Source organism: Crinia signifera, chromosome 6 (assembly GCF_055691185.1).
Source record: "Crinia signifera chromosome 6, ASM5569118v1, whole genome shotgun sequence".
Taxonomy (NCBI): Eukaryota; Metazoa; Chordata; class Amphibia; order Anura; family Myobatrachidae; genus Crinia; species Crinia signifera.
In genome coordinates, this window is record NC_139222.1 from 31,679,121 (window position 1) to 31,704,598 (window position 25,478).

Below are 25,478 nucleotides of genomic sequence, written 5' to 3' on the forward strand. Positions count from 1 at the left end.
ATGGCACAGCCGCAACGCTGTATTGGTGGGCCAGACCGCATAGTAGAGGTGGACGAGACCTTATTTGTCAGGAGGCAAAGCAATGTAGTCCGGATGTTACCCCAGCAGTGGGTATCCGGGGGAATCTGCAGGGAAACAGGGCAGTGTTTCTTGACAAAGGTGGCCACCCGCGATGCCAGCACATTAATGTCGGCTATAATGGACAACGTAGAGCCTGGATCTACAATATATACAGACTGCTGGAGGGCGTACAGCACAGACCAGCTGCGATTGGCCAGATACGAGCACGCCCAGGTGAACCACAGATACAATTTCATTGACCCATCAACGGGGGTACATATGCAGAACACTGAAAGGATGTGGGGCGCATGTAAATGGCGCAATAAACGTCATCGGGGCACCGCAAGGCACATGTTGCAATCATATTTGGAAGAATTCATGTGGCAGAAAACTTTGGGTGGGGATGACCCTATTGAACGTATCCCCCACACCCTGACACTGCTACCGAAGGACAATTTAATTATTTGATCTTAATTACATGCTATTAATTAATCTTTCCTGTTTTAATTCAATTGTTTGTATACCTGTTATATTATGGTTTATTAGTTTTTGCAGTAAATGATACTTCTTAGTCAACACATGTCATCATTACTGTGTCAGTTGCATGATTTTGCAGGGGTAAATGTGTTAATAAAACACCACCACTATCCACGCCATCCCGAAGCACACGAGGGGCGGCGGAATGCGTCCTCCGGCCTTTTCATACCACCACTATACACGTTGGTGTGGAGTTGATTTTAGATAGTGTGGCAAGCGCAGCGAGCCCTGCGAGGGGAAGCGGATTACTTTACATGTATTCCGCGTCCCCTCCCGGGGATCGCTGTGCTCGCCACGCTTCGGGCTAAAATCAGCTCCACCCCAACGTGGGTAGTGGGGGTATGAAAAGGACGCGTTCCGCCGCCGCTCGCCACACTTCGGGGGGGGGCGTGGATACTGGGGTTGACGCTAAACAATGGCGTAGGTGAAGGTGTTTACAATTGTAAGCAGCCATCACATCACATACTATGCACACATCACATAGCATCACATGTCATTGTAAGCACCCATCATATCTCATGGCATGGGTGCTTGTACAATGACATATCGCATTGCATTTCCTGTCATGCGATGCTATGCGATATTTTATGGTATAAGCACTCCTGTGCAGTTAACTCGGACATCGCATCGCACAGCACTGCGTAGTGGGCGCCGTGCTAGGAAACAAGTACCCATTTTATGGCCTAAACACGTCACAGGACCAAGGAATACAGTGTTCTCCCCCCGTGTGATGTGTAAGATGACATACAGTACATGTTACTTGTATCATCCCTGGATACACCATCTGTGATACATACAGTGTAATGAAAGTTTATCACATGCGTGTAGCAGCCGTGTTACTAGCGGTGATAACCCATCAGTGGGAGTTATAGCTGCCGCTGAGAGGAGAACAGGGACCGCTGTATATAAGGCCCCATATTCCCCACGACTGTCACCTACATGTCACCTGCTCTTCCCCCTAATAACAGATAGGAGACGCTGCAGGTACAGACACACACAATGCACATTCCCTGTGTGTCAGCATTTCCACCATAGACAGGAGACATATCACACAGCTGCTGCCACCGTCACCACAGTACATGCTGCAGCATTACATGTGGGATGGGTGTAACATTAGGGGCCTATGTATCCAGACTGGGCGATCATTCCCCCAAATTACCACTATAACAGCCGCAGCAGTCCGGCCGTATAGTAACTATAACCCATAACCTGCGGGCTGGTGCACACCCTAGGGTGTAAGGCTGTCACCACAATAGCATCTGGTTGGGCATTAGGGGTCTCTCACACCGGCCTCCGGTCAGAGGATCCTTACAGCAGCCGCTGTTATGGGGCTGGTTGCTGAGGATTAGGAGGAGGTACAGAACAACACTCAGGTGCTGCTATAATGATAGAGATGATTTGGGTGCGCTCATTGTGGACATTGTATGTGTCTGTGCTCATTCCCTGTCCGTTCCTCCATCCACCACCATAGCTTCCATTCAGGACATTTACATTACATGTCACACGTAAATCTAACCCCTCCCAATGCCGCACTGCTGCCATCACACAGAGTGGCATATATATGTGTATGTTATATACAGTGGTGGCTCCAGAGGAGGGGCACAGTCCAAAATTCCAATAGGGGAACCTCCCCAACCGCCATTTCATATATCACTGTATGGGACTCACTGGCAGTGGGTGGGGCTCCCCTATTTACATCTTGAACTGTGCTGCAGCCGCCACTGGTTATATATATATATATTACATGTTTAGGTTATCAGCTGCTAGGGAGTTTAATACATTGTTATCCTGCCACCCCATGAGCCAGGAAACCCCTCTGTACCCCAATAATCATTCCCCTGTCCCCGTATCACCCCCCCCCCCCCCATCCACATGGATGTTTAATGCTCATACACATGTGCCACGAATGCACTGTACAGAAATCATGGGCAGCCAACTGCCCATGCTGTTGTCATAGCAACCAGTCTGTTTACTCTCACCAACTGCCACTTGTGGACGGCTGAAGGTGAGAGGTGGGAGCCACTGCGCAAGAGAGAGACAACGGACAGAGATTTTCAGAAATTTTGATTTGGAGGAAGACGAGGAGAAGAACCTCAGCGAGAGGATGGAGGAGAGGAGCATCGCGGCTGGTGAGGAGGAGAAGAACATCAGCGGGAGGATGGAGGAGAGGAGCATCGTGGCTGGTGAGGAGGAGAAGGACATCAGCGCGAAGATGGAGGTAAGTAGGACTGCGGCTGAAGAGGAGAAGAACATCAGCACGAGGATGAAGAGGAGGATCGTGGAGGACTCGGATGAGGAGGAAGAGGAGAAGACCATCAGCAAGAAGAGAAAGAAGACGAGGAAGATCGTGGATGAGGAGGAAGAGGAGAAGACCATCAGCAAGAAGAGAAAGAAGACGAGGAGGATCGTGGAGGACTCGGATGAGGAGGAAGAGGAGAAGACCATCAGCAAGAAGAGAAAGAAGACGAGGAGGATCGTGGAGGACTCGGATGAGGAGGAGAAGACCAGCGCTGCTTGTGCTCAGGACAGAGCAGGTAGGGGAAACCATTGTCATTTACACTCACACACCTGAGTAATCATACATACACACACTATCCCCATATACACACTATGCATGGCTACTGGGACCTGTACTACAGTATAATAATACACATATAATAATGTATGGCAAATCGCTGGTACAGATAATGATGGCTATTGCTCCCATTGGGCAGGAAAGTGATAGTGGATGTTATATGCTAACTGGCTCTGCTCCCTTGGCTGTGTAACTGGGCGTCACCACATTGTACCTGGCTCCACCCCCTTAGCTGTGTACTGGGTGTCACCACTTTGTACCTGGCTCCACCCCCTTAGCTGTGTACTGGGTGTCACCATTTTGTAGCTAAGGATCCCGCTCCTGCAATTTCTTAATTTTGATTTTGGGGTGGGGGTGGGGGGTACTAAACCTTGGAGAGAGAGAGATTAAGCCTCAACCAATCAGCTCCTGCCATATTTGAAACCCAGCCTGCAACGCTCCCTAAGGCTTAGTACATTTGCCCCACAATGATCAAAATGAGGGATTTGTCCCAGACACAGCGGGAAGGCTGGGGCATTTCTCCACCATTTACCAGCAGAGTAACAAATGTATTCCCGCTGTGATAAGTTACTTGCATCAGAATCTATATAAGTGGTATTTCCCTTATTGGTAACCCAGGAGCACTTACACGTGGCAGTGTCTGTAATGATTAATAATAAGGGCTGATATACCTGGGCTGTAACACTGGGCCCCGGGGACTGCAGCCAAACCTTACATGTCCTACCTACTCCACAACACGTATGCGGACTGTGTAAGGCCCCAATGACACCACACGTGTTACTGTGCAGTGTGTCTCTGCCACGGAGCCGCTATGTGTACTGTGGCGCTGTGTTACTCAGGGGCAGGGTGTGTATGAGCTGTGATTGGATGACAGGATTATGGGGAACCGCCCCTGAGGAGGAAGCCTCAGTCACTGATTTATTATACTAATTACCCCACCAATGAGTAAAATGATTTATAAATAATCTCTGCGAATCCGGTTTCCGCTCCTATAGCAGTCATCCTGGTTGGTGTAATAGTAACTTACAGTCTATATAGTAAATGGTGATGTCTCGTATCGCCCTCCCTCATACCATTAGGCCCCAGCAACGCTCAGCCAGCCTGTCTCGCACAGGAAGTCTCACGCACCATCCGAAGACTTTCCTTCTGCCATCAGATCGGCCGAGGCAGCTTTGGGAGAGTCCTGCTGGCAGCAGATGCCTGTGGTGGGCAGCATCTGGCAGTGAAGATCATCAGCAAGAGAGACCTGCTAGAGGAGGCCCGGGAGCAAGTGTTGGTGGAGAGCAGAGTGCTACAACTGGCAGCTGGCAGCGCCTTTCTCGTCCATGCCCACTTTGCCCTGCAGACCAAGGTACAGTACTGCTGTGACTGCCGCATACCCACACACATACATCTATCCTCACTGTATGCAGGCTATGTGGGTGGCATGTCCTAACCTGGGAACCCTGCTAAGGGTCAGGTGGCTATTAGCAATACTCTCCTCTCTGCTACGTGCTCCTCCCGTTCCTCATTATTACATTATCTTATGATATTACATGATACATACCATTATAGCGAGCTCCGCAGCTGACACGCGTGTACTTATTATACTGTAACAGGAGCACGTGCTGCTGGGCATGGAATACGCCAGCGGTGGAGACCTCCAGCAACTCCTCCAGAGAGAAGGGCGCCTGGACATCGCCAGCGCAAGGTCAGGGCACAGGATAACCTGGTGTAATGCCACCTAATGATAGATGATGTAGTGTCACTGCCCATTTGTTACGTGGTGGAAAGGGCTCCTCTGATGTACAGAAATAGCCGGCGTATAGAATTAGGGGTGGGCCTGGCCCGCTGCCCCCCGCCAGTGCTCAATGACAAGCGGCCCGACCGGCTGAGCCGATCATTACTGCGCTACAGCCGTCCCAACACGCGGCACCGCTGCTATTATTTATTACTTACTGGATTATAGCGGTTTTGAGCCATTTGTGTTTTGTCTGTGGATAATTACATATATAATGCATATAAGGATGTGTGTTCACTTGTGTTCTAGTATATATCTATATTATTCTGAGTTCCTGCATTTGCATCATGCTGTGACTGCTCTGAATAACCCGGGTTATTGTACACACGCAGCAACCTGGGATATTCTGCAGTGTGAAAGCACCAGGTTGAATAATGTAGAGCGATGTGGCCTGTAGTATATGGGAGGTCACTGGTGGTTTCTGTAGTATATGGGAGGTCACCGATGCTGTCTGTAGTATACGGGAGGTCAGTGATGCTGTCTGTAGTATAAGGGAGGTCACTGATGCTGTCTGTAGTATATGGGAGGTCACTGGTGGTGTCTGTAGTATATGGGAGGTCAGTGATGCTGTCTGTAGTATAAGGGAGGTCACTGATGCTGTCTGTAGTATATGGGAGGTCACTGGTGGTGTCTGTAGTATACGGGAGGTCACTGATGCTGTCTGTAGTATAAGGGAGGTCACTGATGCTGTCTGTAGTATATGGGAGGTCACTGATGCTGTCTGTAGTATATGGGAGGTCACTGATGCTGTCTGTAGTATATGGGAGGTCACTGGTGGTGTCTGTAGTATATGGGAGGTCAGTGATGCTGTCTGTAGTATACGGGAGGTCACTGATGCTGTCTGTAGTATATGGGAGGTCACCGGTGGTGTCTGTAGTATATGGGAGGTCACCGATGCTGTCTGTAGTATATGGGAGGTCACTGATGCTGTCTGTAGTATATGGGAGGTCACTGGTGGTGTCTGTAGTATACGGGAGGTCACTGATGCTGTCTGTAGTATATGGGCGGTCACCGATGCTGTCTGTAGTATATGGGAGGTCACTGATGCTGTCTGTAGTATATGGGAGGTCACTGGTGGTGTCTGTAGTATACGGGAGGTCACTGATGCTGTCTGTAGTATATGGGCGGTCACCGATGCTGTCTGTAGTATATGGGAGGTCACCGATGCTGTCTGTAGTATACGGGAGGTCACCGATGCTGTCTGTAGTATATGGGAGGTCACTGATGCTGTCTGTAGTATATGGGAGGTCACTGATGCTGTCTGTAGTATATGGGAGGTCACTGATGCTGTCTGTAGTATATGGGAGGTCACTGATGCTGTCTGTAGTATATGGGAGGTCACTGGTGGTGTCTGTAGTATATGGGAGGTCACTGATGCTGTCTGTAGTATATGGGAGGTCACTGATGCTGTCTGTAGTATATGGGAGGTCACTGATGCTGTCTGTAGTATATGGGAGGTCACCGATGCTGTCTGTAGTATAAGGGAGGTCACTGATGCTGTCTGTAGTATATGGGAGGTCACTGGTGGTGTCTGTAGTATATGGGAGGTCACTGATGCTGTCTGTAGTATATGGGAGGTCACTGATGCTGTCTGTAGTATATGGGAGGTCAGTGATGCTGTCTGTAGTATATGGGAGGTCACTGGTGGTGTCTGTAGTATACGGGAGGTCACTGGTGGTGTCTGTAGTATACGGGAGGTCACTGATGCTGTCTGTAGTATATGGGAGGTCACCGGTGGTGTCTGTAGTATATGGGAGGTCACTGGCGGTGTCTGTAGTATACGGGAGGTCACTGGTGGTGTCTGTAGTATATGGGAGGTCAGTGATGCTGTCTGTAGTATATGGGAGGTCACTGGTGGTGTCTGTAGTATATGGGAGGTCACTGGTGGTGTCTGTAGTATATGGGAGGTCACTGGTGGTGTCTGTAGTATACGGGAGGTCACTGGTGGTGTCTGTAGTATATGGGAGGTCACCGATGCTGTCTGTAGTATATGGGAGGTCACTGATGCTGTCTGTAGTATACGGGAGGTCACTGATGCTGTCTGTAGTATACGGGAGGTCACTGATGCTGTCTGTAGTATATGGGAGGTCACTGGTGGTGTCTGTAGTATATGGGAGGTCACTGATGCTGTCTGTAGTATACGGGAGGTCACTGGTGGTGTCTGTAGTATATGGGAGGTCACTGGTGGTGTATGTAGTATATGGGAGGTCACTGATGCTGTCTGTAGTATATGGGCGGTCACCGATGCTGTCTGTAGTATATGGGAGGTCACTGATGCTGTCTGTAGTATATGGGAGGTCACTGGTGGTGTCTGTAGTATACGGGAGGTCACTGATGCTGTCTGTAGTATATGGGCGGTCACCGATGCTGTCTGTAGTATATGGGAGGTCACTGATGCTGTCTGTAGTATATGGGAGGTCACTGGTGGTGTCTGTAGTATACGGGAGGTCACTGATGCTGTCTGTAGTATATGGGCGGTCACCGATGCTGTCTGTAGTATATGGGAGGTCACCGATGCTGTCTGTAGTATACGGGAGGTCACCGATGCTGTCTGTAGTATATGGGAGGTCACTGATGCTGTCTGTAGTATATGGGAGGTCACTGATGCTGTCTGTAGTATACGGGAGGTCACTGATGCTGTCTGTAGTATATGGGAGGTCACTGATGCTGTCTGTAGTATATGGGAGGTCACTGATGCTGTCTGTAGTATATGGGAGGTCACTGATGCTGTCTGTAGTATATGGGAGGTCACTGATGCTGTCTGTAGTATATGGGAGGTCACTGGTGGTGTCTGTAGTATACGGGAGGTCACTGGTGGTGTCTGTAGTATACGGGAGGTCACTGATGCTGTCTGTAGTATATGGGAGGTCACTGATGCTGTCTGTAGTATATGGGAGGTCACTGATGCTGTCTGTAGTATATGGGAGGTCACTGATGCTGTCTGTAGTATATGGGAGGTCACTGGTGGTGTCTGTAGTATATGGGAGGTCACTGGTGGTGTCTGTAGTATATGGGAGGTCACTGGTGGTGTCTGTAGTATACGGGAGGTCACTGATGCTGTCTGTAGTATATGGGAGGTCACTGATGCTGTCTGTAGTATACGGGAGGTCACTGATGCTGTCTGTAGTATATGAGAGGTCACTGGTGGTGTCTGTAGTATATGGGAGGTCACTGATGCTGTCTGTAGTATATGGGAGGTCACTGGTGGTGTCTGTAGTATATGGGAGGTCACTGGTGGTGTCTGTAGTATATGAGAGGTCACTGATGCTGTCTGTAGTATATGGGAGGTTGGGAAGTTACGCAGGACTGCTGGACATCTGTGTCACATGTATGTGTGCGGCTTCTCTTCCCCAATGGCCATGATCATGTGACTGTGGCTTCTTTTCCCCAATGGCCATGATCATGTGACTGTGGCTTCTCTTCCCCAATGGCCATGATCATGTGACTGTGGCTTCTCTTCCCCAATGGCCATGATCATGTGACTGCGGCTTCTAATGCCCAATGGCCATGATCATGTGACTGCGGCTTCTCTTCCCCAATGGCCATGATCATGTGACTGCGGCTTCTCTTCCCCAATGGCCATGATCATGTGACTGCGGCTTCTCTTCCCCAATGGCCATGATCATGTGACTGTGGCTTCTATTCCCCAATGGCCATGATCATGTGACTGCGGCTTCTATTCCCCAATGGCCATGATCATGTGACTGCATACTCAGTCAGTAGCCTCAGTGATGTAACTACAGCCTTACAGGAACAGACACGTTACATGGGGCAGATGGGAATAGAAAACAGGGACGTTGTTAGGGAATGTGGGGAGTGTTGGCTGGAAATCTCTCAGCCATGCTGTGCTGTAATATAACCTATTTCCCATTTACAGGTTCTACGCTGCTGAGATCATCTGCGGGATACAATTCCTCCACTCTCAGGGAATCATCCATCGGTAATTATACAGCTACAATATAACGCTAGTGTACTACAGGGACACCAGAATGGACACTGACCTGCAGGTGTAATAGGCCTGCTCCCTACTCTACACGTGTTACACTATCCAGTCACCTAGCCGGGCTCCCATGCAGAGTCACCCGCTGTACCGCCCCCTGCAGGTGTAATAGGCCTGCTCCCTACTCTACACGTGTTACACTATCCAGTCACCTAGCCGGCTCTCATGCAGAGTCACCCTCTGTGCCGCCCCCTGCAGGTGTAATAGGCCTGCTCCCTACTCTACACATGTTACACTATCCAGTCACCTAGCCGGCTCTCATGCAGAGTCACCCGCTGTACCGCCCCCTGCAGGTGTAATAGGCCTGCTCCCTACTCTATACGTGTTACACTATCCAGTCACCTAGCCGGGCTCTCATGCAGAGTCACCCGCTGTACCGCCCCCTGCAGGTGTAATAGGCCTGCTCCCTACTCTACACGTGTTACACTATCCAGTCACCTAGCCGGGCTCTCATGCAGAGTCACCCGCTGTAGCGCCCCCTGCAGGTGTAATAGGCCTGCTCCCTACTCTACACGTGTTACACTATCCAGTCACCTAGCCGGGCTCTCATGCAGAGTCACCCGCTGTACCGCCCCCTGCAGGTGTAATAGGCCTGCTCCCTACTCTACACGTGTTACACTATCCAGTCACCTAGCCGGGCTCTCATGCAGAGTCACCCGCTGTACCGCCCCCTGCAGGTGTAATAGGCCTGCTCCCTACCCTACACGTGTTACACTATCCAGTCACCTAGCCGGCTCTCATGCAGAGTCACCCGCTGTACCGCCCCCTGCAGGTGTAATAGGCCTGCTCCCTGCTCTACACGTGTTACACTATCCAGTCACCTAGCCGGGCTCTCATGCAGAGTCACCCGCTGTACTGCCCCCTGCAGGTGTAATAGGCCTGTTCCCTACTCTACACGTGTTACACTATCCAGTCACCTAGCCGGGCTCTCATGCAGAGTCACCCGCTGTACCGCCCCCTGCAGGTGTAATAGGCCTGCTCCCTACTCTACACGTGTTACACTATCCAGTCACCTAGCCGGGCTCTCATGCAGAGTCACCCGTTGTACCGCCCCCTGCAGGTGTAATAGGCCTGCTCCCTACTCTACACGTGTTACACTATCCAGTCACCTAGCCGGCTCTCATGCAGAGTCACCCGCTGTGCCACCCCCTGCAGGTGTAATAGGCCTGCTCCCAACTCTACACGTGTTACACTATCCAGTCACCTAGCCGGGCTCTCATGCAGAGTCACCCGCTGTACCGCCCCCTGCAGGTGTAATAGGCCTGCTCCCTACTCTACACGTGTTACACTATCCAGTCACCTAGCCGGCTCTCATGCAGAGTCACCCGCTGTGCCGCCCCCTGCAGGTGTAATAGGCCTGCTCCCTACTTTACACGTGTTACACTATCCAGTCACCTAGCCGGGCTCTCATGCAGAGTCACCCTCTGTACCGCCCCCTGCAGGTGTAATAGGCCTGCTCCCTACTCTACACGTGTTACACTATCCAGTCACCTAGCCGGCTCTCATGCAGAGTCACCCTCTGTACCGCCCCCTGCAGGTGTAATAGGCCTGCTCCCTACTCTACACGTGTTACACTATCCAGTCACCTAGCCGGGCTCTCATGCAGAGTCACCCGCTGTACCGCCCCCTGCAGGTGTAATAGGCCTGCTCCCTACTCTACACGTGTTACACTATCCAGTCACCTAGCCGGGCTCTCATGCAGAGTCACCCGCTGTACCGCCCCCTGCAGGTGTAATAGGCCTGCTCCCTACTCTACACGTGTTACACTATCCAGTCTCCTAGCCGGGCTCTCATGCAGAGTCACCCTCTGTACCGCCCCCTGCAGGTGTAATAGGCATGCTCCCTACTCTACACGTGTTACACTATCCAGTCACCTAGCCGGGCTCTCATGCAGAGTCACCCGCTGTACCGCCCCCTGCAGGTGTAATAGGCCTGCTCCCTACTCTACACGTGTTACACTATCCAGTCACCTAGCCGGGCTCTCATGCAGAGTCACCCGCTGTACCGCCCCCTGCAGGTGTAATAGGCCTGCTCCCTACTCTACACGTGTTACACTATCCAGTCACCTAGCCGGGCTCTCATGCAGTCACCCGCTGTACCGCCCCCTGCAGGTGTAATAGGCCTGCTCCCTACTCTACACGTGTTACACTATCCAGTCACCTAGCCGGGCTCTCATGCAGAGTCACCCGCTGTACCGCCCCCTGCAGGTGGCACCCCTCGGGACATGCCTAGTGGGAAATCCACCACTGACTCACAGCACATAAAGGATCTCCTGCACATGTGATTTATCCTGGCATCTGTGGGTGAGCAGAGAGTAATCTGTACTCACATGTGTCAGAGGATCCTCCCAGGAGCTGTCAGCACTGGCGGCACTGTCACGGCACACTGATAGCAGGCTGTATGCGAGATCTGTAGTCCCCGGCTCCATGCTTAGTATATCGTATAGCGGGAGCCTGTAAGGAAAGTCCACATACTAGGATTATACACAAGTCATTTCATGTTACTGTAATACATTATGTACACAACAGCAAAGTGACCATAAAGGTTTTATTGTCATCACAGAGACCTGAACCCGGACAACATCTTAGTGGCTGGAACTGGACATCTGAAGATCGCCGACTTCGGCATTGCCTTGGTGAACATGCATGGAGGCCGGACAGCCAGTGACTACGCTGGTACACCCGACTACATTGCTCCTGAGGTGAGTGGCACAGGATATCCCTGCTGCTTACTGACTGCACACACACTGTAGGGAAGGGCAATATGGCTGCACAGGACACACTGTAAGACACCTGTACATCACACTGGGCAACACGCTATCTCCCCCCTCCAGGAGAGTTCCCAGAGGGGGGAGGGAGGTGGCCGGTGTGGGGGGCGGCACGGGGAAATCACATCATACGGTCCTGAGGCATAATAACACCAGTCACTAATATATATTGGGGCTAATTCAGCTAGCAGCGATACCGCTATCAGGCCAGTGCGCTAAGTGTCACATTGTGATGGCAGCAGGTGTGTGGTCCGGACCATTATCACGTCAGCTGTGTGACAAATATGGCGGCACTGTGACGGCGGGGGGGCTAGCCTTATGGTTCTCACATGTAATCGCTATTAGATTGCCATCACATTGCAGGACGCTAACTTACATTCTTGGCGGCCTTATCCTGGGCTGGGCGACCCCCAACATAGGACAGACTGCAGAACTGCAGCTGATCCTGAATCAGGCCCATTAATACATGTTACATACAGTAACACATGTGTGCCCTGAATCGGGCCCATTATTACATGTTACATACAGTCACACATCAGTGCCCTGAATCAGGCCCATTATTACACGTTACATACAGTCACACATCAGTGCCCTGAATCAGGCCCATTATTACACGTTACATACAGTCACACATAAGTGCCCTGAATCAGCCCCATTATTACACGTTACATACAGTCACACATCAGTGCCCTGAATCAGGCCCATTATTACATGTTACATAAAGTCACACATCAATGCCCTGAATCAGGCCCATTATTACATGTTACATACAGTCACACATGTGTGCCCTGAATCAGGCCCATTATTAAATGTTACATACAGTAACACGTCAGTGCCCTGAATCAGGCCTATTATTACTTGTTACATACAGTCACACATCATTGCCCTGAATCAGGCCCATTATTACATAGTCACACATGTGTGCCCTGAATCAGGCCCATTATTACATGTTACATACAGTAACACATGTGTGCCCTGAATCAGGCCCATTATTACATGTTACATAGTCACACATCAGTGCCCTGAATCAGGCCCATTATTACACGTTACATACAGTCACACATCAGTGCCCTGAATCAGGCCCATTATTACATGTTACATACAGTCACAGATCAGTGCCCTGAATCAGGCCCATTATTACATGTTACATACAGTAACACATGTGTGCCCTGAATCGGGGCCATTATTACATGTTACATACAGTCACACATCAGTGCCCTGAATCAGGCCCATTATTACACGTTACATACAGTCACACATCAGTGCCCTGAATCAGGCCCATTATTACACGTTACATACAGTCACACATCAGTGCCCTGAATCAGGCCCATTAGTACACGTTACATACAGTCACACATCAGTGCCCTGAATCAGCCCCATTATTACACGTTACATACAGTCACACATCAGTGCCCTGAATCAGGCCCATTATTACATGTTACATAAAGTCACACATCAATACCCTGAATCAGGCCCATTATTACATGTTACATACAGTCACACATGTGTGCCCTGAATCAGGCCTATTATTAAATGTTACATACAGTAACACGTCAGTGCCCTGAATCAGGCCTATTATTACTTGTTAAATACAGTCACACATCATTGCCCTGAATCAGGCCCATTATTACATAGTCACACATCTGTGCCCTGAATCAGGCCCATTATTACATGTTACATACAGTAACACATGTGTGCCCTGAATCAGGCCCATTATTACATGTTACATAGTCACACATCAGTGCACTGAATCAGGCCCATTATTACACGTTACATACAGTCACACATCAGTGCCCTGAATCAGGCCCATTATTACATGTTACATAAAGTCACAGATCAGTGCCCTGAATCATGCCCATTATTACATGTTACATACAGTCACACATCAGTGCCCTGAATTAGGCCCATTATTACATGTTACATACAGTCACAGATCAGTGCCCTGAATCAGGCCCATTATTACATGTTACATACAGTCACAGATCAGTGCCCTGAATCAGGCCCATTATTACATGTTACATACAGTAACACATGTGTGCCCTGAATCAGGCCCAATATTAGATGTTAGATACAGTCACACATCAGTGCCCTGAATCAGGCCCATTGTTACATGTTACATAGTCACACATCAGTGCCCTGAATCAGGCCCATTATTACATGTTACATACAGTCACACATCAGTGCCCTGAATCAGGCCCATTATTACACGTTACATACAGTCACATATCATTGCCCTGAATCAGGCCCATTATTACACGTTACATAAAGTAACACATCAGTGCCCTGAATCAGGCCCATTATTACATGTTACATATAGTTACACATCAGTGTTCTGAATCAGGCCCATTATTATATCTTACATACAGTCACACATCAGTGTCCTGAATCCGGCCCATTATTACATGTTACATACAGTCACATATCAGTGCCCGGAATCAGGCCCATTATTACACGTTACACACAGTCACACATGTGTGCCCTGAATCAGGCCCATTATTACACGTTACATACAGTAACACATCAGTGCCCTGAATCAGGCCCATTATTACATGTTACATACAGTCAAACATCAGTGCCCTGAATCAGGCCCATTATTACACGTTACATAGTCACACATCAGTGTCCTGAATCAGGCCCATTATTACATGTTACATACAGTCACACATCAGTGCCCTGAATCAGGCCCATTATTACATGATAAATACAGTCACACATGTGTGCCCTGAATCAGGCCCATAATTACATGTTACATACAGTCACACATCAGTGCCCTGAATCAGGCCCATTATTACATGTTACATACAGTCACACATCAGTGCCCTGAATCAGGCCCATTATTACATGTTACATACAGTCACACATGTGTGCCCTGAATTTAGGCCCATTATTACATGTTACATACAGTCACACATCAGTGCCCTGAATCAGGCCCATTATTACACGTTACATACAGTCACACATGTGTGCCCTGAATCAGGCCCATTATTACACGTTACATACAGTCACACATCCGTGCCCTGAATCAGGCCCATTATTACATGTTACATACAGTCACACATCAGTGCCCTGAATCAGCCCCATTATTACATGTTACATACAGTCACACATGTGTGCCCTGAATCAGGCCCATTATTACATGTTACATACAGTCACACATCAGTGCCCTGAATCAGCCCCATTATTACATGTTACATACAGTCACACATGTGTGCCCTGAATCAGGCCCATTATTACATGTTACATACAGTCACACATCAGTGCCCTGAATCAGCCCCATTATTACATGTTACATACAGTCACACATGTGTGCCCTGAATTTAGGCCCATTATTACATGTTACATACAGTCACACATCAGTGCCCTGAATCAGGCCCATTATTACACGTTACATACAGTCACACATGTGTGCCCTGAATCAGGCCCATTATTACACGTTACATACAGTCACACATCCGTGCCCTGAATCAGGCCCATTATTACATGTTACATACAGTCACACATCAGTGCCCTGAATCAGCCCCATTATTACATGTTACATACAGTCACACATCAGTGCCCTGAATCAGACCCATTATTACATGTTACATACAGTCACACATGTGTGCCCTGAATCAAGCCCATTATTACATGTTACATACAGTCACACATCAGTGCCCTGAATCATCCCCATTATTACATGTTACATACAGTCACACATGTGTGCCCTGAATCAGGCCCATTATTACATGTTACATACAGTCACACATCAGCGTCCTGAATCAGGCCTATTATTACTTGTTACATACAGTCACACATCATTGCCCTGAATCAGGCCCATTATTACATATTACATAGTCACACATCTGTGCCCTGAATCAGGCCCATTATTACATGTTACATACAGTAACACATGTGTGCCCTGAATCAGGCCCATTATTACATGTTACATACAGTCACACATCAGTGCCCTGAATCAGCCCCATTATTACATGTCACATACAGTAACACGTCAGTGCCCTGAATCAGGCCCATTATTACATGTTACATACAGTCACACATCAGTGCCCTGAATCAGGCCCATTATTACTTGTTACATACAGTCACACATGTGTGCCCTGAATCAGGCCCATTATTACATGTTACATACAGTCACACATGTGTGCCCTGAATCACAGCATTACCCCTATGAGGACTGATATATAGGGACAATGACATAACAAATAATGGTAAAAGTGCTGGTGAATAAGCTGGTAACTGGCATCGCTCTGGTACTGCAGATAGAGGCCTGCGAGGAGTACGGCGCCGCTGTGGATTGGTTCTCATTCGGAGTTATCCTGACACAAATGCTCACCGGAACGCCTGACTACCATCGGAGACTGTTTGCCGCACCAGGAGCTGCTGCCAGGAACATGGTGAAGAAGCTCCTCCAGCGGGATCCATCCAGACGCCTCGGAGCCCATGGAAACATCCGCCGCCACGTGTTCTTTGAGGACATGGACTGGGTCTCTTTGGAGGAACTGAAGCTTGTACCCCCCTACATACCTGCGCCAGTAAGTACCACACAGAACGCCTATGGGCTCCTGGGCAGGGTGGGACTAAATGCTGCACAAGTGTAATGCTGGGTACACACTGGGCGATATACCGTAAGCATGGACAATATCGCTATATAGCGCAAATCATCCAGTGTGTGCGCTCAATGCCGTTAGTGATGCTTCATCCCGCACATCGTTACTGACCCCTCCCTGTGGCCTGTACATGCAGCTCAGTACTGACGGTCTAGTCCACGCCTGCAGGTACGGAGCGGGTGATGTCAGTGTGTATGCGATATATCATGGCTCCCACGTCACCGATGACATAGCTAACAATATGGACAGTGTGTACCTAGCATAAGACATAGGAGACTATTACTAACATACTCTCGTAGCCAATATTCCAAAGTCAGCTGCACCCCATCCTCATTCCCTCTGGTGTCAGTCACAGACGCGTTTCCCCAGAGCTTCCTATGGGGACTGCAAACGTGAGTCTATTTACCAAGCTCTATAAAGCAAAAGGTCTTGGAGTTTGTTACGTCGCAGTAACTCAGTGTCTGCAGTAACACTGCTGTAATGTCCGGCCTGAGTGACAGGTTCCTACATCTGTGTGACATTTATACGTTATAAAGACCACGCTGTAAGAGCCTGACATCTAACCTCTCCATAATGTCTCCAGCTCACTAATTCCAGTGCCAGATGCAGTGATCACTGACACCCCTTTATCTCCTCTCTCTGTAGCCAACCATTACACACGCTGTCTCCAAAAAGCTCAGCTTGGAAAGGATGGAAGCAGCAGAGGCCCAGAGACCACCAATACCAGCCCAAGACCAGGCAGCATTCAGCGGGATCTCGTACATCAGCACCACCTGGAGATCCCTGCCAGGGACATCCGGCCAGTAGGAAGATCAGAGCGAGATGCCATTCTGAGCTCAGCAGCGCTCACACCAACAGGCAGGTAGTATACCACACTGGTTTATTACACAGCACACTGATACACACACACACACACACACACACACACACACACACACACACACAAATAGCACTGAACCACTGATTCCCCCCCAGCACAGATACAAACATAGCACTGCACCACTGAGCCCCCACCCAGCACACTGATACACACACAGCACTGCACTACTGAGCTCCCCCCGGTACACTGATACACACACACACACAGCACTGCACCACTGAGCACCTCAGCACAATGATACACACATAGTGCTGCACCATTGACCCTCCAGCACACTGATACACACATAGCAATGCACCACTGAACCCCCCCAGCACACTATTACAGAGCACTGCACCACTGAGCCCCCCCCCCCAGTACAATGAATCACACACATAGCACCTCACCACTGACCCCCCCAGCACACTGATACATAGCACTGCACCACTGAGCAAACTGATACAAACACAGTGCTGCACCATTGACCCCCCAGCACACTGATACACACATAACAATGCACCACTGACCCCCCCAGCACACTGATACATAGCACTGCACCACTGAGCAAACTGATACACACACAGTGCTGCACCATTGAGCCCCCGGCACACTGATATACACATAGCACTGCACCACTGAGCCCACCCAGCACACTGATATACACTTAACACTGCACCACTGAGCCCACCCCAGCACACTGATACACACATAGCAATGCACCACTGAACCCCCCCAGCACACTATTACAGAGCACTGCACCACTGAGCCCCCCCAGTACAATGATACACACACATAGCACCTCACCACTGACCCCCCCAGCACACTGATACATAGCACTGCACCACTGAGCCCCCCCAAGCCCACTGATACACACATAGCACTGCACCACTGAGCCCCCCCCAGTACAATGATACACACACACAGCACTGCACCACTGAGCACCTAAGCACACTGATCCATACATTGCACTGCACCACTGAGCACCTAAGCACACTGATCCATACATTGCACTGCCCCACTGAGCCCCCGCCCCAGCACATTGACACACAAATAGCACTGAACCACTGAGCCCCCCCAGCACACTGATACACAAATAGCACTGCCCCACTAAGGCCCCCAGCACACTGATACACACATAGCACTGCCCCATTGAGCCCCCCAGCACACTAATACACACATAGCACTGCACCATTGAGTCCCCCAGCACACTGATACACACATAGCACTGCACCACTGAGCCCCCCCAGCACACTGATACACACACAGCACTGCACCACTGAGAACCTCAACACAATGATACACACATAGTGCTGCACCATTGAGCCCCCGGCACACTGATACACACATAGCACTGCACCACTGAGCCCCCCCAGCACACTGATATACACTTAACACTGCACCACTGAGCCCACCCCAGCACACTGATACACACAGCACTGCACCACTGAGCCCCCCCAAGCCCACTGATACACACATAGCACTGCACCACTGAGCCCCCCCAGTACAATGATACACACACACAGCACTGCACCACTGAGCACCTAAGCACACTGATCCATACATTGCACTGCACCACTGAGCACCTAAGCACACTGATCCATACATTGCACTGCCCCACTGAGCCCCCGCCCCAGCACATTGACACACAAATAGCACTGAACCACTGAGCCCCCCCAGCACACTGATACACAAATAGCACTGCCCCACTAAGGCCCCCAGCACACTGATACACACATAGCACTGCCCCATTGAGCCCCCCAGCACACTAATACACACATAGCACTGCACCATTGAGTCCCCCAGCACACTGATACACACATAGCACTGCACCACTGAGCCCCCCCAGCACACTGATACACACACAGCACTGCACCACTGAGAACCTCAACACAATGATACACACATAGTGCTGCACCATTGACCTCCCAGCACACTGAAACACACATAGCAATGCACCACTGAACTCCCCAGCAAAGTACTACAGAGCACTGCACCACTGAGCCCACCCCCAGTACAATGACACACACACATAGCACCACACCACTGACTCCCAAAAGCACACTGATACATAGCACTGCACCACTGAGCCAACCCCCCCATCTGACTGATACACACACAGCGCTGCACCATTTAGCCCCCCGGCACACTAATACACACATAGCACTGCACCACTGAGCCCACCCCAACACACTGATATACACTTAACACTGCACCACTGAGCCCACCCCAGCACACCAATACACATCGCACTGCAGCACTGACCTCCCAGCAGACTGATACACACATAGCACTGCACCACTGAGCCCCCCAGCACAATGACACACACACACACACACACACACACACACACACACACACACACACAGCACCACTGAGCACTTCAGCACAATGATACACACATAGTGCTGCACCATTGAGGGCCCCCCAGTACACTGATTCACACATTGCACTATCCCACTGACCCAGGGATCACCAGGCATCACTCCAGCGGTTGCCCCGAGGGCTTAATCCGGCCCTGGTGGTTGTGTAAGGGCTGGGGCATAATTACTGCAGCCCTGTGTAAGTTATTCTGACCAAACCCCAGTCACAAGCATACAGTACAGGTCTCCTTGACCCACCCCTACTGTACAGATCTCCTTGACCCACTCCCCCCAGTCACCAGTGTATAGGTCTACCAGCCCCACCCACCAGCATATGTCTCCAAGCCCAAACCACAAGCTGTAGCTCCTCCCACATTACCCACAGCTCTGCCCATTCCACTGCACCTATTTTTCTAGACAAATAGCACCACAGACATCTCACCAGCCCACTGGCTACAGCTACAGAGCCTCTTAATGCCCGGAGGGAAGGGCGGTCCTTCCAGCCATGGTTCCCCGGAGGTTTCCCCCACAGGGGGTTTTTCCTCTCCTGAGTGCTGAAGGGCGACTCTTCGTGAGTCACGAGGCTGCCACCATATAGGTCCTCTAGAGGACAACCTTAAAAACAAAACAAAAACGAACAAGTTATCAATAAAAGCTTTGATTCCTTTCCCCCTATATCCGTCTCCTTGTCTTTATTTGAGTTGTAGTTCATGGGGTGGTGTAATCTGGCCGGGAGGGGAGGACATCAGCCATCAGACAGCGTATACATCCAAGTGCATGGTGCAGATGAACGCGTCAATGATATCAGTGTATACTATGGGCCTCATCCAGAGATGTACACCCGCCAGCCCGATGGGTGATATCTGTGCATCCTATGGGCCTCACCCAGAGATGTACACCTCCCAGCCCGATGGGTGATATCTGTGTATACTATGGGCCTCATCCAGAGATGTACACCCGCCAGCCCGATGGGTGATATCTGTGTATACTATGGGCCTCATCCAGAGATGTACACCCGCCAGCCCGATGGGTGATATCTGTGTATACTATGGGCCTCACCCAGAGATGTACACCCGCCAGCACGATGGGTGATATCTGTGTATACTATGGGCCTCATCCATAGATGTACACCCGCCAGCCCGATGGGTGATATCTGTGTATACTATGGGCCTCATCCAGAGAAGTACACCCGCCAGCCCGATGGGTGATATCTGTGTATACTATGGGCCTCATCCAGAGATGTACACCCGCCAGCCCGATGGGTGATATCTGTTTATACTATGGGCCTCATCCAGAGATGTACACCCGCCAGCCCGATGGGTGATATCTGTGTATACTATGGGCCTCATCCAGAGATGTACACCCGCCAGCCCGATGGGTGATATCTGTGTATACTATGGGCCTCATCCAGAGATGTACACCCGCCAGCCCGATGGGTGATATCTGTGCATACTATGGGCCTCACCCAGAGATGTACACCCGCCAGCACGATGGGTGATATCTGTGTATACTATGGGCCTCACCCAGAGATGTACACCCGCCAGCCCGATGGGTGATATCTGTGTATACTATGGGCCTCATCCAGAGATGTACACCCGCCAGCCCGATGGGTGATATCTGTGTATACTATGGGCCTCACCCAGAGATGTACACCCGCCAGCCCGATGGGTGATATCTGTGTATACTATGGGCCTCACCCAGAGATGTACACCTCCCAGCCCGATGGGTGATATCTGTGTATACTGTGGGCCTCACCCAGAGATGTACACCCGCCAGCCCGATGGGTGATATCTGTGTATACTGTGGGCCTCATCCAGAGATGTACACCCGCCAGCCCGATGGGTGATATCTGTGTATACTATGGGCCTCATCCAGAGATGTACACCCGCCAGCCCGATGGGTGATATCTGTGTATACTATGGGTCTCATCCAGAGATGTACACCCGCCAGCCCGATGGGTGATATCTGTGTATACTATGGGCCTCACCCAGAGATGTACACCCGCCAGCCCGATGGGTGATATCTGTTTATACTATGGGCCTCATCCAGAGATGTACACCCGCCAGCCCGATGGGTGATATCTGTGTATACTATGGGCCTCATCCAGAGATGTACACCCGCCAGCCCGATGGGTGATATCTGTGTATACTATGGGCCTCATCCAGAGATGTACACCCGCCAGCCCGATGGGTGATATCTGTGTATACTATGGGCCTCATCCAGAGATGTACACTCCCCAGCCCGATGGGTGATATCTGTGTATACTATGGGCCTCATCCAGAGAAGTACACCCGCCAGCCCGATGGGTGATATCTGTGTATACTGTGGGCCTCACCCAGAGATGTACACCCGCCAGCCCGATGGGTGATATCTGTGTATACTGTGGGCCTCATCCAGAGATGTACACCCGCCAGCCCGATGGGTGATATCTGTGTATACTGTGGGCCTCATCCAGAGATGTACACCCGCCAGCCCGATGGGTGATATCTGTGTATACTATGGGCCTCATCCAGAGATGTACACCCGCCAGCCCGATGGGTGATATCTGTGTATACTATGGGCCTCACCCAGAGATGTACACCCGCCAGCCCGATGGGTGATATCTGTGTATACTATGGGCCTCACCCAGAGATGTACACCCCCCAGCCCGATGGGTGATATCTGTGTATACTGTGGGCCTCACCCAGAGATGTACACCCGCCAGCCCGATGGGTGATATCTGTGTATACTGTGGGCCTCATCCAGAGATGTACACCCGCCAGCCCGATGGGTGATATCTGTGTATACTATGGGCCTCATCCAGAGATGTACACCCGCCAGCCCGATGGGTGATATCTGTGTATACTATGGGCCTCATCCAGAGATGTACACCCGCCAGCCCGATGGGTGATATCTGTGTATACTATGGGCCTCACCCAGAGATGTACACTCCCCAGCCCGATGGGTGATATCTGTGTATACTATGGGCCTCACCCAGAGATGTACACCCGCCAGCCCGATGGGTGATATCTGTGTATACTGTGGGCCTCATCCAGAGATGTGCACCCGCCAGCCCGATGGGTGATATCTGTGTATACTATGGGCCTCATCCAGAGATGTGCACCCGCCAGCACGATGGGTGATATCTGTGTATACTATGGGCCTCACCCAGAGATGTACACCCGCCAGCCCGATGGGTGATATCTGTTTATACTATGGGCCTCATCCAGAGATGTACACCCGCCAGCCCGATGGGTGATATCTGTGTATACTATGGGCCTCATCCAGAGATGTACACCCGCCAGCCCGATGGGTGATATCTGTGTATACTATGGGCCTCATCCAGAGATGTACACCCGCCAGCCCGATGGGTGATATCTGTGTATACTATGGGCCTCATCCAGAGATGTACACCCGCCAGCCCGATGGGTGATATCTGTGTATACTATGGGCCTCATCCAGAGATGTACACTCCCCAGCCCGATGGGTGATATCTGTGTATACTATGGGCCTCATCCAGAGAAGTACACCCGCCAGCCCGATGGGTGATATCTGTGTATACTATGGGCCTCACCCAGAGATGTACACCCGCCAGCCCGATGGGTGATATCTGTGTATACTGTGGGCCTCATCCAGAGATGTACACCCGCCAGCCCGATGGGTGATATCTGTGTATACTATGGGTCTCATCCAGAGATGTACACCCGCCAGCCCGATGCGTGATATCTGTGCATACTATGGGCCTCACCCAGAGATGTACACCCTCCAGCCCGATGGGTGATATCTGTGTATACTATGGGCCTCATCCAGAGATGTACACCCACCAGCCCGATGGGTGATATCTGTGTATACTATGGGCCTCATCCAGAGATGTACACCCGCCAGCCCGATGGGTGATATCTGTGTATACTATGGGCCTCATCCAGAGATGTACACACGCCAGCCAGATGGGAGATATCTGTGTATACTATGGGCCTCACCCAGAGATGTACACCCGCCAGCCCGATGGGTGATATCTGTGTATACTATGGGCCTCACCCAGAGATGTACACCCGCCAGCCTGATGGGAGATATCTGTGTATACTATGGGCCTCATCCAGAGATGTACACTCCCCAGCCCGATGGGTGATATCTGTGTATACTGTGGGCCTCATCCAGAGATGTACACCCGCCAGCCCGATGGGTGTTGGCAGCTGACAGCCATCTAGTGCACTGTTTATACATTTTCTGTGTATTTCTCCCCCATATATGTCTATGACCTCCAACATGTGCCCCCCATATATGTCCCTGACCCCCCACTTGTGCTACTTGTGGGAAAAAATGCCCATGTACGGCAGTGGCATGTAAGGTTTGCCATATATGTGCATCTATTGCCATATTTGCCTGTGCCCCGCCATGTGCCTTTTTCCACAGAACCCGCTTCCATTTACGCATCTCTCTCCTTTATTGCTACCCCAATGTGCCTAACCCACGACCCCCATGTGTGCCCCTCCCTAGGTGCCTTATCCATGACCCCAGGTGTGTCTCTGCACATAGTTGTTCCCCCTAGCGGAGTGCCACCATCTCCTCCATGCTGCACATCATACAGGCGGGATACATGTGTGTTTAGGATGCCCCCAGTAAACCTGATGTGGAGGCGTGTGCCTAGGGGCGGCCGAGCGACCATATTGCCAGCTATTGGATTGCGTGCTCCCGTTTTTAGCCCCCTAATGGTCGCTAGTCGGAGGAGCTTGCTCCTCCCACCAGCGACTTCCCCTGCCTCTTCTCCCGGCAGCGTCAGAGGAATCCGTCTGTAAAACAGCTGTCAAAAGCCTCTTTTTAGTTAAATGAGGTGGAGATTTAGAGGGGAGATAGGCTAGCCACCTAGGATGCCTCTGCCTGAGCCCATGCTGGCCCTGGTGGCTGGGAAACAGGTTGTCTAGCAGCTTCTGGTTCTCTTTGGGCAGCCAAGAGCTCACTTGACAGACCTGCCATAACTGCAGAGAGCTGAGATGCCCACGCTGGGGAATCTAGGCCCTGATCAATGTCCTGTCTGTCAGGCCTACATGGGTCACAGGCTTGTGAACCAGAGGACCCCTGTGAGAATTTGTCTGCACATTTAGTGCATATGACCCATTTTTAAGTAGCCTTGGAGCCCTTTCCAGCCATAGTGCAAAGTAGAAACAACACAAATTAAATGAAGTAATAAAACACAAGGACAGACTAGAGGGCAGCAGGGAAGGGAGACCAGGGAAAGGGCTAATCGAGGGGAGAAGCAGCCTAGGCTTTTACCACCAGCCTGAAAGGCAATAGCAAACAGTGCTGGGTAGAGGATGCACTGCTGTGCAGTACAAATCTACCCCACTACTCACGCCCCCTGATCTCCTGCAGCGGCAGCTACGTGTGGGTGCAGCAGTATATAGCCTTGTGCGGGAAGATGGCCGCCGGCCTCTCTGAGCAGGGCTGCTGGGATAGGAAGCTCTGTCCCCACCATTATGACGCTTTGCCGCAATGCCGCACTATAATACTGCCGGGGGACCCGCTAGTCAGGTGTCCAGCAGGTAACTCACCCCTGCCACCAAACGCTGCTGGGTGCGGTCTGGCTGAGCTGCACCTGAGACTCTCGCTGTGGAAACCCCAGCGCAAACCGCAGTGGCGGTGGGGTTTTCCCGGCAGTTCCACGGTGGAGACCGGCAGTGGCAGTTTTTCCCTATAAAATCTAAAGGGACCTATATAGAGAGCTTCTATAAATTGACCCTCGAGGACTTTAAAAACTTGTGCTCTTCACAAAACCAAAAAGAATTGAAAGATAACCTCACAAGATACGAAAAGAACACACTTAATAAAAGACACCTCTATCGTAATAAAGCAGGCCGATAAGGGGGGGGGGGGGGAATTATCCAAAACAGAGAAGATTATATCAGTGAAGCTTTAAGACAGCTGGAGGATGAGGAAGTACATAAAAAAAAAATATCCTT

The 25,478-nt window shown here is 50.6% G+C and overlaps 1 protein-coding gene and 1 long non-coding RNA gene across 2 annotated transcripts in view; one reads left to right on the forward strand and one right to left on the reverse strand.

The window, feature by feature from the left end:
* LOC146007499 (uncharacterized) overlaps window positions 1-25,478 on the reverse strand; it is a 76,499-nt gene that overhangs the window by 49,259 nt on the left and 1,762 nt on the right. The window contains exon 3 of the long non-coding RNA XR_014444336.1: window positions 11,282-11,405. This is a non-coding gene — a long non-coding RNA (uncharacterized LOC146007499). The remainder of the gene's footprint in view (window positions 1-11,281; window positions 11,406-25,478) is intronic.
* Window positions 16,100-17,865, forward strand: LOC146007498 (protein kinase C delta type-like). The gene is made up of 2 exons (XM_083145902.1): window positions 16,100-16,248; window positions 16,969-17,865. Exons 1-2 carry the CDS (start codon window positions 16,108-16,110, stop codon window positions 17,128-17,130), a joined length of 303 nt encoding a protein of 100 aa, XP_083002028.1. The 5' UTR covers window positions 16,100-16,107; the 3' UTR covers window positions 17,131-17,865.

What these genes read in the sequence shown, in the direction of transcription:
- LOC146007498 (XM_083145902.1), top strand. Translation starts at nt 16,108, where the DNA reads ATGGTGAAGAAGCTCCTCCAGCGGGATCCATCCAGACGCCTCGGAGCC. An exon ending in CCCCCTACATACCTGCGCCA is followed by an intron (nt 16,249 to 16,968) that starts GTAAGTACCACA and finishes CTCTCTCTGTAG; the next exon opens with CCAACCATTACACACGCTGT.